The 15,240-nt window shown below is 29.3% G+C and overlaps 1 protein-coding gene across 2 annotated transcripts; it reads right to left on the bottom strand.

The window, feature by feature from the left end:
- Window positions 1-4,843: 4,843 nt before the first annotated feature.
- LOC123298199 lies at window positions 4,844-14,763 on the bottom strand. Of its 2 annotated transcripts, XM_044880141.1 has the most exons (5): window positions 14,653-14,763; window positions 13,650-14,087; window positions 11,571-11,764; window positions 9,207-9,335; window positions 4,844-7,242 (listed from the first exon to the last, which is right to left on the bottom strand). In XM_044880141.1, exons 3-5 carry the CDS (start codon window positions 11,748-11,750, stop codon window positions 4,906-4,908), a joined length of 2,646 nt encoding a protein of 881 aa, XP_044736076.1. In that variant the 5' UTR covers window positions 11,751-11,764; window positions 13,650-14,087; window positions 14,653-14,763; the 3' UTR covers window positions 4,844-4,905. The 2 variants fall into 2 exon arrangements, with proteins under 2 accessions (XP_044736076.1, XP_044736077.1); XM_044880142.1 differs by lacking the exon at window positions 9,207-9,335 and having other exon boundaries at window positions 4,846-7,242.
- Window positions 14,764-15,240: the final 477 nt, after the last annotated feature.

Here is a 15,240-nt window from a genome sequence, read left to right as displayed (position 1 = left end):
TTTTAATTGATTTCTTCCAATATTAACGAAAATCACTTACACATTACAATCTTAATTTTTATACATTAACTATTGTAATTAATTATTTCAAGTACTACCCAAACCCAAGACAATTTATTATTATCTAATGGGTATATACCTAAGAAAATTTTCAACACGATAAGTTACTCCAATTACTATTTTATAAATATGTATTTATCACTAAAAACCATAACTAAAAAATAAAAAACAAACAAACAAAAATAATTTTTCCGATAAATTTCTGAAACACAGTCATCAAAGTAACTTATTCCCCTCCCCCCGTTTTTCTTACAATTTTTTTTTTTTTTTTAATTTGAAAAATACATATTTTAAATCTTTCTATCTTGACACTTGTACCAAGCTACGCACAATTTTTGTGTGTACATTATTTATATTGTTTTTTTTTTATACTAAGCAAATCTAAGAAATTTCCAAGTTATTTTATGGAAAATTATTTTCCAATATCAATATTTTATTTATTATATTATGTTAAAATTTTTTTTTGTTGAGAAAGCTACGATATAAAAAATTATTACATGGTCACAGAGTAAATAAAATAGATTATAGAAAGATAGGACACATATTTTTTTTACAATATTTATAAATAATTTTTTCTGCAGCAACAATGCACCTTTTTTGGGAGTGAAAAATAATTATCTTTTGTACTACATATTCATTATTGCAAATTTTAATAGTTTGATCAAAAATATATATATGGGGAAATAAATAATTTTATAAAATTAAATTTCAAGTTGCTACAGAAATTAGAAAAATGAGTATTATTCTAGAAGATAACGCGTCATTTAATTTATGAATATTAACTAGCTAACGTCTGGTAAACACGCGTTTTAGTCAATGTGGAGTATTTTATTATTTAGGTAAACATTTTTTCGAAATTTTGATATCGAATTACTATAAAATAGACAGTATGTGGTAACCGCCAATATTTCTCAGATCATGCCGCTCTTCGGACCATTCAGCCGTCACGATTTCGGCAGAGGACAGTCTATGACTGTCAGACTGCTCTGGTTACCGGGCCACTCTGGCGTTCAAGAGAATGAAGCAGCGGAAGACTCGCTTGCACGAATCCTTTTACCTGGGCTTGTCATTCCCGTAGCAAGTTGCTCCGTAATTTCGAGACTTTGCGCGGGGAATGCAGCAGACCAAACTGTGGATAATCACAGCTAGGACATTCGACTGAGAAGAGAGCACAGTTGAGAAGAGTTGCGACTCTTGGTAGTACATTTGAAGGGTTTTCAATCAAACATGTTAGTTACACCTGCAGAAACACGCAGGGCGCCAGGTTTAGAATATTTGAGTCCGAAACCTTGGATCAATCAATCCTGGGAGAAATCCTGGCGGAGATGCTATAGCCTTTCTGCGTGGCGTCTGGCCTCGATATAATCCTATAGCTTCATCTGCTTAAAAAAGCATCTCTTACCCGGAGATGTCTCGGCTTCGGGTGGCAGGGCAGAGAGGACTTCTTAGCCTAGGGATCCATTTGCGGTACCCCTATTAAGTTTTATTATTATAATTAACTCTCAATATTCTTTATTTAATAACAAACGGTTGCGGTTCACTTTTTCGATTTATCTCGCACCCTCTAACTAAAAAAAACTTCCACTCGGCCGTATATTATTGAAAAAAAATCCCGAAATCGACTTAAAATCTTAATAAATTTGCCACACAGGAGACGGACAACATTCATAAATTGAATGACACGTTAAATCTGAGAATATGTTTGAAGGAAAATGATTTGCTTAGTGTGAGGTGTATGTGTGTATTTTGTGGGTGTAAGTGTGAGTGTGTGGGATGTATTATGAATTAATGAGCGAGTAAATTAAATGATAAAAATGTACTCCAGTAGGGTTACAAACCCAAGTTGGATACAATTTTTTTTCTCCGTCTAACTAACTAGTTATTATAATTTTTTTTTTCAAATATAATAATTAAATTGCTGCTAATGTACTGCACTTTGAATGGCAAAAATAATAAAAAAAAAACAAACAAACAAAAAAATTATAACTTAAAATAGAAATGCAAAAAAAAAAAGAAAAGAAAAACATAAATATTATCCAAATAGTGCAACAAAATTCTTTTATCACATTCAAGAAACAAAAATATATTTATTAAAACAAAACGAATTAAATTGGTCACTTTATTATATCTATTGTCAAGTTCAGATTACGCGCAATCATATTTCTCATAGTACGTGTTCATTAGTATACAGATCGCTCTAAGCCATTACAGGATGTATTAGCATTTGATTGAATTTTTGTAGCAGACAAATATTTTATGGGCTTGATTGGTCAAAACTTCATATGTCTCTGTCAAAAAGTACTGGGAATTTGTAATTGATTCTGAATAGAATACACATTGAAGGTGTTCGAGGGCGTCTAAATATACTGTATATTCGATTTTCACAAAAAACCATTTTTTATTTTTATTTTTTACGTTTTTATTTTTCTAGCAGAACGTTAACGATTGCTTGGACGAACTCATGGAACCGATTAAACAAGTGAAAACAGTGTGTAAATAATGTCAGTGCTTTATGACAGAGCAATAATCATCGCCAATTGAATTTAATATATTTAAACGAACCGTATACATAAATAATATATTAAAATAAGCAGTAAGAGATTATACCAACAATTATTATTTTTATTTCTTCAAATCCACAATAAACCTTCAATTAAGGCGTTAATTTTACCAATTATTAGTAAATATTTTCACAATGGTGTTATTGGAGCGAGTAAAACAATACTTAAATTTTGTAAATACTTAGCCCAGCTAATATATTGCTCTACGTCAGCAGAGTTCCTAATCTAACACCGTATGAATATTTTTAAGTGGATTTGTTGAGAAATTATTTAAATTTTCCAACTTTAATTGGTCATTAAGGGTTGTTTATTTCCCGCTTAAACCAATTATTTATTTACAAAAATCTCATTTCAATAAAAAAAGCAACTATTAATAAGAAGCTTCCAATGAGGGGAAAATATGACCTCAGTGATGAAGCTACACACAAAAAATAAATAAAAATGATAAAATTTGGCAATATTGCTCACTACTATTTTTAATACATCATAAAAAAAACTTTGGTCTCAGTCAACAACAATTTTCAAATGCACTATTTGTAACAAAAAAAAAATTTTAAATAAAAATTAACAATATTTATTTGAACTACAAAGTTCTTCTAATCTAGAGTCAAAAATTTCAGATGATTCTCACCAATTGATATGTGTTTATTAAAAAACCAGAATTTGAAAATAAAAAAAATTTTCATTATAAAAATATCATCTGCAAACTTTTGACGAGAAATTTTTAAATATACTGAAATTGTTTTTTTTTTCATTTCTTTTTATATAATATAAATATTTATCTAACTATTCATTTCAACCCTGATCAATCATTTTTTCTCAAAAAATTTAACGACATTCGTACTTAATTATATATTACGTAATATGGAGACTACCTAATATTATAATAAGCATAAAAAACAACAAAATAGTTTTTTTTTTTTTAATTATTGGGTTCCAACAAGAACGCCGATTTTAAATCGCGTGCCATTTTTATTTTCATGGAGCGCTAAAATAGCATTTATATATTAAAATGGAGCGCTACAATACACAACAGCAGTAATATATGTAATTTTACCAAAAGTGAGCTTAGTAAACATTTACCGTCAAGACGGTCATTTGCGTTCTCCGATATCTTATTCCATTCATAACCTCATGATGTATACTTCATTATTCAATAAATATTAACTTATGCCACAAATATAAATGTTTTATTTAAAACTCAAAACCGGCGTTCTTATTGGAACACCCTTTATTTTTTTGTAATATTAGTTCATCACCAAGCGCTAAAATGAATATTTAGACCATGAAGTATTTTCTTTAAACTATGTGAAAGTGTTTTTTTTTTTTAATAATGAATCTATCTACAACAAAATAACATACTTTTTTTTAATTATCGGGCTAACGCTATCAATAATAAAAATAACTAACTGTCTCAGCCCGAATAGTTATTATTAAAGAACATTATTATAATAAAATTAAGAGCACACATAAGCTAGTGATGTTTTTTTTAGACATTAACGTCTCCAAATCATCACAGCAATAATATATTATAATATATATATATGTATATATAGTTTAGAAGGCAAGGGTGTTCTAATGTTTCCTTTTATTTAATTCATTTGTGAATATTATTCGTCATTTATTATTTTATTTTGTACAATTAAACTATCTAAAAGGAAAAAATTAATGTATCTTTGAAATTTCCCACAGTTGTTTATTGGGTTGTACGTAATTGTTGTAATTGTTATTTGTAAAAAAGTGATTAAAACCCAAAACTACCCTCCAAAAATGGGGTTAGGTACGCCCCTGAGAGGTCGACTTTTTTTACGAAATTTTTACAACCTAATAAATAACTGTGGAAAATTTCAAAAATGCATTAATTTTTGCTTTTTATATATTTAGTTTTATTGTACTATATTACTAGCGATGTTTACCGTTTTTATTTTTGTTTAAATAAATCGGAAAAACATTCGCTGGATCAAAACAACAATATTTTATTCGTTGAGATCGATCGATTTGACGACGTTTTATTATAATAAACCGCATAGTTACTTACGTTTATTGAATTCTTGGACAATTTTTCATAAATATATAAATATTTAATAATTATTTACGAGATATTCGTTTAAATATAAAATGAATAATTTGAACATCTCATGAATAGTGGATTTGAAATAAATAATCATCCACTGACGATATAAATTAGAAAAAAAAAGTTAAACAAAACAAAAAATTTTAAAAATTAAAAAACAAAATTTAAAAAAAAGAAAGCAATAGCTTGATTCCATCTGTTACCTGATTATTAAAAAGTAAGTGATCGTAAGGCTTTTAAATGTGAGGGTATCGGATGCCAGGCTAACGTGTGAGGACGTAGACTTGCTGAATGTCGTCGTTTACGTTCCTCACGACTGCTTGCTGACCGTTCTTCGGTAATAAAGTTTGTACCGAGATCAAACCAACATAATCGTTGAATTGAGCTAATATCAGATAATAATTGTTCACCTTCTTGCCGTACTTCATCGCGTAAACCTCGTGGTGGTGCTGGTGCTTTGTTATCATTATTTAAAAATCCACAACTCGAACAAAGTTTTTCACGTGAACTCCATATGCGTTCATTATTCCATAAACCGGATGGTACAACAAACTGACCAGGTAAATCTGTAGGCCAACCAGAATCCCCACATTGTTCACATTCCGATAAAGTATGTGTTTTACATTTCGTAAATAACGATTGATTTTCTAAACATGTGCAATCAATTTCATCGGCAAGTTCTTCATCGCCTGGGAAAAATAATTCATTTGTGTCACATATTCGACGTTTTGCTGGCACAACATCATGTGGACTTTCTGACGGCGATTCATTTTCATCGGTTTGACAATATTTCTCATTTTGACGTACACGAAACTTTAATACAAAATTTGATGCATCATTTGTGACAAAACCTAATTCATCGTCACTACTCTCACTGTCCAATGATGTTAACGACGAACAAGTACCTTTGAATTCCATATACTCTTTTGGTGATTCATAATCCGATTCTAAGAACATAGTACCACTGTCAGTGCGTCGAAACAATACTTTATCCGGACTACCATGTATATCAAAAGTTGAGCCATCTGGAAGCAAATTAGTCGAAGGGTAACTTTTATTTCCACAATCAAGTCGAATTGGACAAAAATGTGTACGTCTTGATGTAAGTAAATCATCTTCTACAGTATCCGTATCAGTTGCATGATTCGTATGCGGTCGTAATAAAGCGCTGTTTGAATCATTTGCGCGCGTTGATTTCGTCTCTTTTGGTTTCACTTCAGTGAATACGCTATTTTCTTTATTATGATTTAATTTTGTAAAACTTATATTCAACTCCTTTATATCAATATCATTTTTCTTGGAATCAAAAGTTGGAGTTGTTTTTAACATATCACCACCAGCCTCTGATGACCACTTGTTTTGATTGATTTCAGGATAGCCATACTCCCAGCCAAATGTAAATAATTTTTGAGAATAATCAGCACCATCATTGTTATTGTTAAATAAGTGATTGTTTGAATTTAAGAATGTCAAGTTTTCAATAAAAGTATTTGCTTTATTTTGTTCCAAAATATTAATATTCTCGTCATTCCAAAAAGAGTTCACCACAATTTCTTCAGTTTTAACTTGATCGTTTTTGTGTGGATGATTATTGAAAGTTTGTTCCAATAAATGTGATTTATCAATATTTTCTTGCTGTGACCAAATTGAACTTATAATATTTGTTCCACATTGTAAGAAAGTACGTGGTTTTTGAATAACAAATGAAGAATCCTTTTTAAACATTGTTAATATATCAGAATTAGGTGATTTGATATCAGAAGGAGAAGCTAATAATTCTTGTAAATCTACTGGTACATCCTGGAAATCATCTTCTTGTGAAGGTAAATCTTCGTTTTCGTTGTTCGTTTCGGGACTCCATAATGCCTCAATACTTCGATCAAATTTCGCAACAAGTTTATCCAAATCATCAATATTTTGATTATTGTCAATTGAATCGCATCTAGGAACAGATGGTTGTAATTCATCATCGAAAAGACCAGTTGTATCCGATGTAGAATAACCTTCATCTGCATTATTAAATCGATTTTGTTGATTGTGCCAATGTACTTGTTCATCCCAAAAACTGATACTGTTGCCTTCGCAACGTTCAGCTGATTTTGCCATGATTCGTGTTGAACAGTTCAATCCCAATTTAGTAACCGGTTCCTTTTTGCTGTGATTAAAATATGCAAAACATTTATTATCTATTGATTTTGACGGCATAGTATTCCAAGATATACAATTTGTTTTGATTTTGTTGTCTGGATGATTTTTTTTCTTGTCGTTGTCACCGCTACCAGTTAATTTTTTTGCCAAATGATTCCACGATAAACCACCTTTATTGGGAATGATTGTTAGACGTTCGTCGTTATTTGTTTTGCCATTTAATGCTGGGAATGCAGCATAATATCGACGTGCAAGATCGTTTGGTGATATTTTATTATTTTCGTTAGCTACTTTTGTAATTTCAGTTTTTTGGGATGTTTCTAATTCGTCGTCCGTTTTATTTTCAATTTGTCGTAATTTGATACATAATTCGTCAACAAGAGATTCAATTCCGCATTGCTGAAATAATATAAAAATAATTTTTTAATAAATTATTGTTATAAAAGAAAATTATAATTTGTTTAATACAAATGTACATAAACTTCATAAATATCAATAAATTTTAAATTCAAGGTATTTCCAAAGTGATAAAAATTGACTTTTTGATAAAATTATCGCTTCTTTTTATGTAAAAATTTATTTATATGTGACTCATATGTTTTTAGAAGTACTCATTTTTAACGTATAACTTTCAAACATTGTTTTTACATCTAATCAGATATTATCAATATTATCAACATTACATTCAGTAGTAATTCCTTATCTTATATCATATTATAAAACTAATTTTTAAAGTCCCGTACAAAACTGAGTACACAAAATATTAAAAATATGGGGCAGTATTATAATTCGATAGTATAATTAGATTAATTTCACTATCGGCCGACTTTCTGGTTTATCTCCTGATTTGCCGAAACTTAGAAGTGGCAATCCTACTAAAAATCTAAAAAATCAGTATTTACTAAATTTTTTTTTTAATATCTTCAAGTATAAGATCTATTTTGAACTAACAATAGGTTTACTAATAATAGGGGATAGGACTAAATTTTTTTTATCATTTCAGGGGAAGAATTTTCACTGGGCGTGCAGAAAATTGAAGTTGAAAATCTTTACTTGTAGGAAGATATCCGCTAGTGACGTCATACGTAGGTATCGTCATATAGATTACATATAAAACTTTGTTTTGCTAAAAGGAGATGGTCAACCGTTGAATGCAATCTTTGATTACTTATAACTTTCGTTTTTTTCATTTTCAAATTTTGCCATGGTATCAAAACTAGTTTTAAATTTTTATGGGTAATATGGCCAATTTGACATCAGGATTATCCCCTATTATAGATAGCTTCCTAAAAAGCAAAAATACAAAAAATTTTCAAGTCAGAAAGTTATTTACTAGTTCCTTACAAATTTTTTTATAAATAATCGGTATCTGGGAATCTTAAAACTAAAAAGAAATCCAAAACGAAACTCCACTATTCTAAATTAAGGCAAAATGGGTATCATTTTGACAGTAAAAAAAGTCGCGTTCATAAGAATATGCAATCACCACAATAAAATGCATATATAATCGTAAAATACATTTAAAAAAATCTACACATTACTGCAGTTTGAAGATTTTAATTGTTCATCAGACCGTTTCATGTTTATTAGAAAAGTTGGTTATAAAAAGAGAATGAAACTAATTTTAAATTGAACTTTAACGTCGATAAATGAATCATTTTAAAAATTTGTTTAAATATAAACTTAAATAAATGTTTAACCTATTTTGCAATTCAGAATGATTCATCTATTTCAGGTGTTAAATACAAGTACGCCAAATTTAAATTCAGTTAATATTTTTCCCAATTTTAAGCATCCAACAATATATTTATATTGTGAAAAAAAAACGTTACATTTTTGATATTTAACTTTAGTTCGTTACTTAATATTGAAAAAATATATAAATCGCTGCTAGTTGTTACAGATAGTTGCTAAGACACCTAAACGAAGGTGCTTGTACTAAACTAGAATTAAATAATTTAAATTTTCACATAAGTAAATTCAAGGACCTCATTTACGGGCTATCAAATAAGCGAAAGTTAAAAAACCAAATTTGCCAAGCCGCTTGTAGTACAATCATAACTAACATAAAATATCAAAAATGCATAATTTTTTAACGACTGAATAGGTTATTTTTTATAAGGCTATGAAACACTCAACAAAAATAATGCTAATAAATGAAAAATACTAAATTGATTCTAAAAATTAGATATATAAAATTAAGAAAATTTATGAATTTAAAAAAATATAAAATGCAATGAAAATGAAAATGAACTTATGAAAAATATAAAGCGTCTAATGGTTTAAAACTTAAAAAAAAAAAACCACAGTGTAAATAAAAAATACATAACAACAATATTTAAAAACGCATGAAGAAAGCTGACCTGTTCAGAGGCCGACATTAGACACTGAACGGCAGCTGAACGCCGTAGTTGGTCTGGGGGCAATGCATGTCCATTCCTTTCACGTGCACGCTTCCGCCCCCGAGGACCTGTTCCACTCCGTCCCACGCCCTATCATCACACACACCATGCATTAGCACAATCACAATTAAGTATAAAAATAATTATCATTTAGTTTTTTTTTTATTATCAAAAATTAGCGTGATTAATTAATACACTCTACTGACATTAAGAATTCAATGAGATTATGAATATTAACATGATGCTTTGTATTTTAGAATCGAGACTTATAATGGAGATAAATATAAAATATTGTTTATGTTTCAAAACTATAACCATTGAAAATGTTTTTTATCTAGTGCTTAACGACGCTTGGTTTTAATTGTATGCAAAAATAGGAAAAAAACAACCAATAATGAAAATAAATGTTGCAATAAAAGGTTACTTTAACGGAATTCTATACAGAGTGGGCCAAATTCTATGTTTTAATAGGGTATCTCCATAACTATACGATATAGAAAAAATGGATAGTATTCTCTCGATCTTTTTAAGACAAGTTCATTGGCGTCAACAAAAACTGGCAACAATTGTATTTTTTGTTTTCGAGTTTTTAAACTGATGTGAATAACGTCGTTGTTTGAAAAGTTAAGAGAATGTAACTTTGACATCCTAAGGTCACTTTTTTCTGCAGAATCTAGTGGCATCATTAAAATTTAAATAAAATGGTCGGTTTTCGAATTATAATTCACAGTTGTGTTTTTTTAAATAGGAAGCATACTTGGCTATGGCTTAGTTAAAACAGATTTTGTTTCCTTCTTTTACAATATATTACTTGCATGGTCGCTTTTAGCCCATAAGCCTGAAATAGCGAAAAATCAAAAATAATAATTTGCTCGATTACTTTTGGATATTTTTAATATTTGTTTCTAGGAGGCTATGACTTATATCGAAGTTTGTTACTCTTTTTTTAAATTTTATATTAAGAAAATTAAAAAAAAAAAAAAAAAAAAAAAAAAAAAAAAAAAAAACCAACTTTGATAAAACTCATAGACTCCCCTAGAAACATCTATTAAAAAAACCCAAAAGTAATCGAGCAAATTATTATTTAAGTATATTCGCTATTTCGAACTTATGGGTCAAAAGCGACCCAGCAATTAATGGTTAAAAAGAGGAAACAAAATCTGTTTTAACTAAGCCATAGCCAAGAATGCTTCCTATTTAAAAAATATAACTGTGCGCCATAAATCGAAAACCGACCGTTTTATTTAAATTTTAATGCCGACACTGAATTCTACAAAAAAAAGAGACCATAGGATGTCAAAGTTATATTCTCTTTTCAAACAACGACGTTATTCACATCAGTTTAAAAGTCGAAAAATCGAACTTTTGCTTATTTTTGTTGACGCCAATGAACTTACCTTTAAAAAAAAAGAGATCGAGAGAATATTATCCGTTTCTTTTCTCGTATTGATAAATGGTAAATAATCAGGTGGTCTAAATTGGAACTGATAAAGCGGCCCCCGCTTCCTGTTTAATAGTACAAATTTTTATCGCCAGATGGCGAGATTTATCTTATTTGAATTTAAATATCTTTATTGGCTTTAAAAATGGTAAATACAAGTATTGCCATCTGATAGTGTAAATTGAAACTACTGACTTCGGGTCTTCTTCTGATTTTAATTAGTACGAATTATTATCGCCAGTTGGCGAGTTGCAACTCCCAGTTATCAATTTAATTTAGCCCACTCTTTACTATCAAATGTGATGTTTCAAATGCCAATTAATTTATGAATTACTCATCTTCGTACATCGTGTGATAAGCGTCACATTTAAAGGTTTTTTTGAACTAATTATTATATTTTAAAATTAAATATTCAATTTTAAATATCCTGGGACTATAAAAATGTGGTAGTTTATTTCGGAGTAGAGTTGTCAGATATTCAAGCTAACCGTAGGTCCATCTATGTTTGATTATTTGAACAATAATTATGATTTTGAGGTTACGTTATCAAGGTAATGATTTTTAATTATAAGACTAAAATAAATAATAATTTATTAAATATCAAGTCAATAAAAATAATTGCTTATATTTTAATCGAAATTTTCTTTGATGTATATTTTTGTTTAAATCAGCTCGCTTATAAACTGTCACAATATGACAACGTTATAAACAATATTCCAAAAAATACCAAATACAGACAATAATTTCGAATTTATTATTCGAATTTACCTTTCTATAAAACTTAATAGTTTCAAAATATGTTTTGCACTTTTAATTAATGAAGCATTCAAAAATCAAGTATTATAATAAATATTAAAACTGAAGAATAATAAATATATATATACCTTGGTTTGTTCAATACCAAAAAGGTCAAGATCAGAAGAAGTAAGGTCTTGGGGATCACGATGAAGTAGACTCAAAACATAACGAGTGTAGACTACAGCATCAATACCACGTGCTTCCAGTTGTTCCTCCAGCCAATCAGAAACTACCGATGGCATGGAAACCAACTGTGGATACTTCATGCTATGCCCCGCACCTAGACAGAAAAAAAAGTTATGTAAACCTAAAAAATTTTACAACCTTTACAGACCACAAACCCATGCTGAAATTTTTCAGGTGAAATGACCCATCATGAATCATGTTGAAAAAAATGCTCCGATATGTAAAAGTAAGTTCAAACACTAAGGCCGATACAGGTGAGAATATGATGTCACACCCCTGCATCACCAAATATATACGGCGTTGCATGATACCAGCTCTGCATAGATATTCGAGGTGAATTACATAAATGCAGTACAGAAATAATTTGTTACTTTGGTAGTTTAAAAAAAATTTTTGGCCTCCCGTCAATTTCCGAAGATCTACGTCTTTATTTCTGTATGACATTTATGTAATTCACTTCGAATACTTATGTACAGTTTGTATCCAACAACGCCGTACATATTTGGTGGTACAGAAGTGAGACACAAAGGGGTGTGACATGCATATTCTTACTTTCTTTTGTTCTCTTTTTAAACATGATTCCCGATGGGTCATTTCAACGGAAAATTTCAATTTTGATGGTGAATTATGTTATAACTTGACAATATAGGACGAAAGGTAAGAATAAAATTTTTCGATATTTGAAGTAATTTTCAAAATATCGAAAATTTTATTTAATTATTTAGCTTTTGACATTTCGAAAACCCAGATATCGAAAAATTTTATTATTTTTTTCGGCCTACATTCATAAAGTTATATCAAAATTCATCATCAAAGTTTAAAATAAGGTACAAATAATTTCAACCCCAAATCATCTTGGTGCTCGTACTACTTTAAGTAACTGAAAGCTAAAATACTACATAGTTAGAGAGATGTACATATGATTTACTGATGGTCATGGTAACCGTCTGCTGAGTCTTAAATATGATAGTAGGTAATGTTCCAAGTCACCCTGTAAGGTTCCTCGAATTTCTATGTGTCATATCCCCCCCACCTCAGAGAATAACTCGTGTTTTTCAAAGTGCTGCATTACCTACTATCATATTTAAGGCTCAGCAGACGGTTAGCATGACCCTCAGTAAATCATATGTACATCTATGAAGGTTATAAAGAAGGAGAACGATCGCTATGTACTAAAGCATTAGCGCACGTGTCCCTGAAAATTTGTAGAATTTATAGTTTATTTTCAGCCACCAGCCGCGCTGTCGTCGGTAAGTAGTATATTAGCGCACAACAGCCCGCATTTAATGATACAACTTAGCGATTCCAGAGCCTCACTTATATTTTCAAAATATTGGGGACAATATTTTCTATTGCGATCGTTCTCCTTCTTTATAACCTTCATGTACATCTCTCTAACTGACAGTGTTGGCCAAAGTATTTTTACCACCAAAAACAGTACAATTTTTTTTCCATTCATGGTACACTTTTTCATGGAATCACCCATTTGTTTATATAGTAGCACCAGAACCATGTAACTGCATAGAGTTAAGCCTGAGCAATAATCTTTGTTTCCCGCGTAAACGTCAAATACATAAAATATTTGGCATTTTCCCCTATATTTTGAATATCGAGAGTTTGTAAGGTTTTCAGTGGCTACTTTGGTAAAGTACTAAAAATTTACATTCTAGGGCTCGAAAACAAAGATATAACCAGGACAGCAAAGGTATGGACACAAAATAATCACTTTCACTACTAAAAAATTATTTAAGTCTCAATTTTTGGTATCGAATCGTAAAAAAAAACGATTTTGAAACTTATATAATATATTTGACCAAGATTGCACCGTAGATTTTCAAGGAGTTTTAGTTAGTAACTAATTAGTGTCATTGCGCAGTTAAAATGATGTATGATAATAAAAATCTAATGCAATCCAAAGACTACAATTTTTTTTTTTTGAAAGATGTTTAAATAAAATTTAAAATAATAAAAATATTTACCTGTTTGCTGATATTTAAAATATCTTCATTAAGATGCTATGCAAAAAATAAAATCTTGTATCCGAGTATGTTTCAAAATGATGAAAATAGACAAATTATTCATGATCGCAGCAAAACATGTTCGTTTGAAAGTGTTTACAAGCCATTATTATAATTATTCCACATTGATGCAATGTCAGTCGTAATAAAAGTTTGAGCCATTAATTTTTTTTGTGTCGTAAAATACTTTTTTTTATTTTGTAGTTGTTTTATTTAATGGTCCATTTGAGAGTATTTGAATGAATTTATTTTTAATGAAATATGACAGGTGAAATTTATTGCATATAAAACGTAAAATAAAATTGATGAAAAATCTTAAGAGCAATAATTAAGTTGTTACATGGCTTTATTTTTCATAGTGCTGCCTTTTATTTGAATGTAGTCACCATCCCATTTGAACTGAAACCAAAATAGATGCTGATAAAATGTTTGCAACACATAAAATGCACATTTCATCTATTTAAGTCCTTGAATGTACAGAGAAGCATGACTCATGTACCTTTTAGTTACAAATCACAACATTCGACAAAAAAACAAAGAAATCATTTTGATTTGAACACATCAACTGATTATTAAAAACAAACAACACACACAAAAAAAAACATCTTCACTTTTTTGGCGCCTATTTTTTTGGTATTCACCTTTTTGGGTACCACATGAAATATCACAATACATTGAATTTTTTTTTTATAAAAATATTATTTTCTACAAAGAATGACAAGTACAAACTTCAAACAAGAAAGTGCAAAGTTCAAAATAAATAATCATTATTGTTATTACCAAACTTGAATAATGTATGCATCGTCTAATACTAGCTCTAAATGTATTGCGACATTGATTTTATTAAAGATGTAGACACAAAAAAATGTATATGAAATATTTAAAATACATGCAAGTGTTAAAAATATAAATAATTATGAATGTTTTTATAACAATTTTGATGATATGAATCAAATAAACTAACCTGTATATAGTTTGGGATGATGTTGCACCCCTTATATGCCCTAAACACCCCACAACTTATAAAACATGGCAGCTACACTCTTTCAGCTTGCCACTTACAGAAAATACGCTCAAAATGCGCTTGCTTACATAAAACTTGGTTCGTGATGATATTGCTTATATAAACCAATCACAGAACGTCAATTTTAAATAATTCAATTTAAATAGATATGTATTCGTTGTTGTTATTGGTTGTTTATAAAAACGTTCGTTTTTTAACTAAATTTAAATGTTGAAAATTTTTTATTTTATCAATATAATTTTAGTTATTTGTTTTAACTAATAAATTCATTTATAACTTTACTAAGAATTAAAAACATTTCAATTTTTTCGTGAATAATAATTACTTACCTTTGGAAGTCAATGCCAATTTTATATGTTACAAAAAAAATTAATAATCATATTTGGTACCTAGTCCAAAATGATAATTAACCCCATAAAAATAAAAACAATGCAAATTATTCCACAATAACTTTTATTTTCATTTTGTATGGTTTTCCTCAGACAAATTTTTTATACCATGTATATTTGAAATATGCATAGTATATTA

This window comes from Chrysoperla carnea, chromosome 4, assembly GCF_905475395.1.
Source record: "Chrysoperla carnea chromosome 4, inChrCarn1.1, whole genome shotgun sequence".
NCBI lineage: Eukaryota > Metazoa > Arthropoda > Insecta > Neuroptera > Chrysopidae > Chrysoperla > Chrysoperla carnea.
Note: the sequence above shows the minus strand (reverse complement) of the source record. Positions and strands in the feature narration are given on the sequence as shown.

Bases quoted from the DNA above. Each gene is read 5' to 3' on its own strand.
- LOC123298199 (XM_044880141.1), bottom strand. From the start codon at position 11,750: ATGAAGTATCCACAGTTGGTTTCCATGCCATCGGTAGTTTCTGATTGG. The intron at 9,336-11,570 runs GTATATATATAT...GTGTGATGATAG, and splicing joins TTGGTATTGAACAAACCAAG to GGCGTGGGACGGAGTGGAAC. The intron at 7,243-9,206 runs GTCAGCTTTCTT...ATATTATTTCAG, and splicing joins TAATGTCGGCCTCTGAACAG to CAATGCGGAATTGAATCTCT.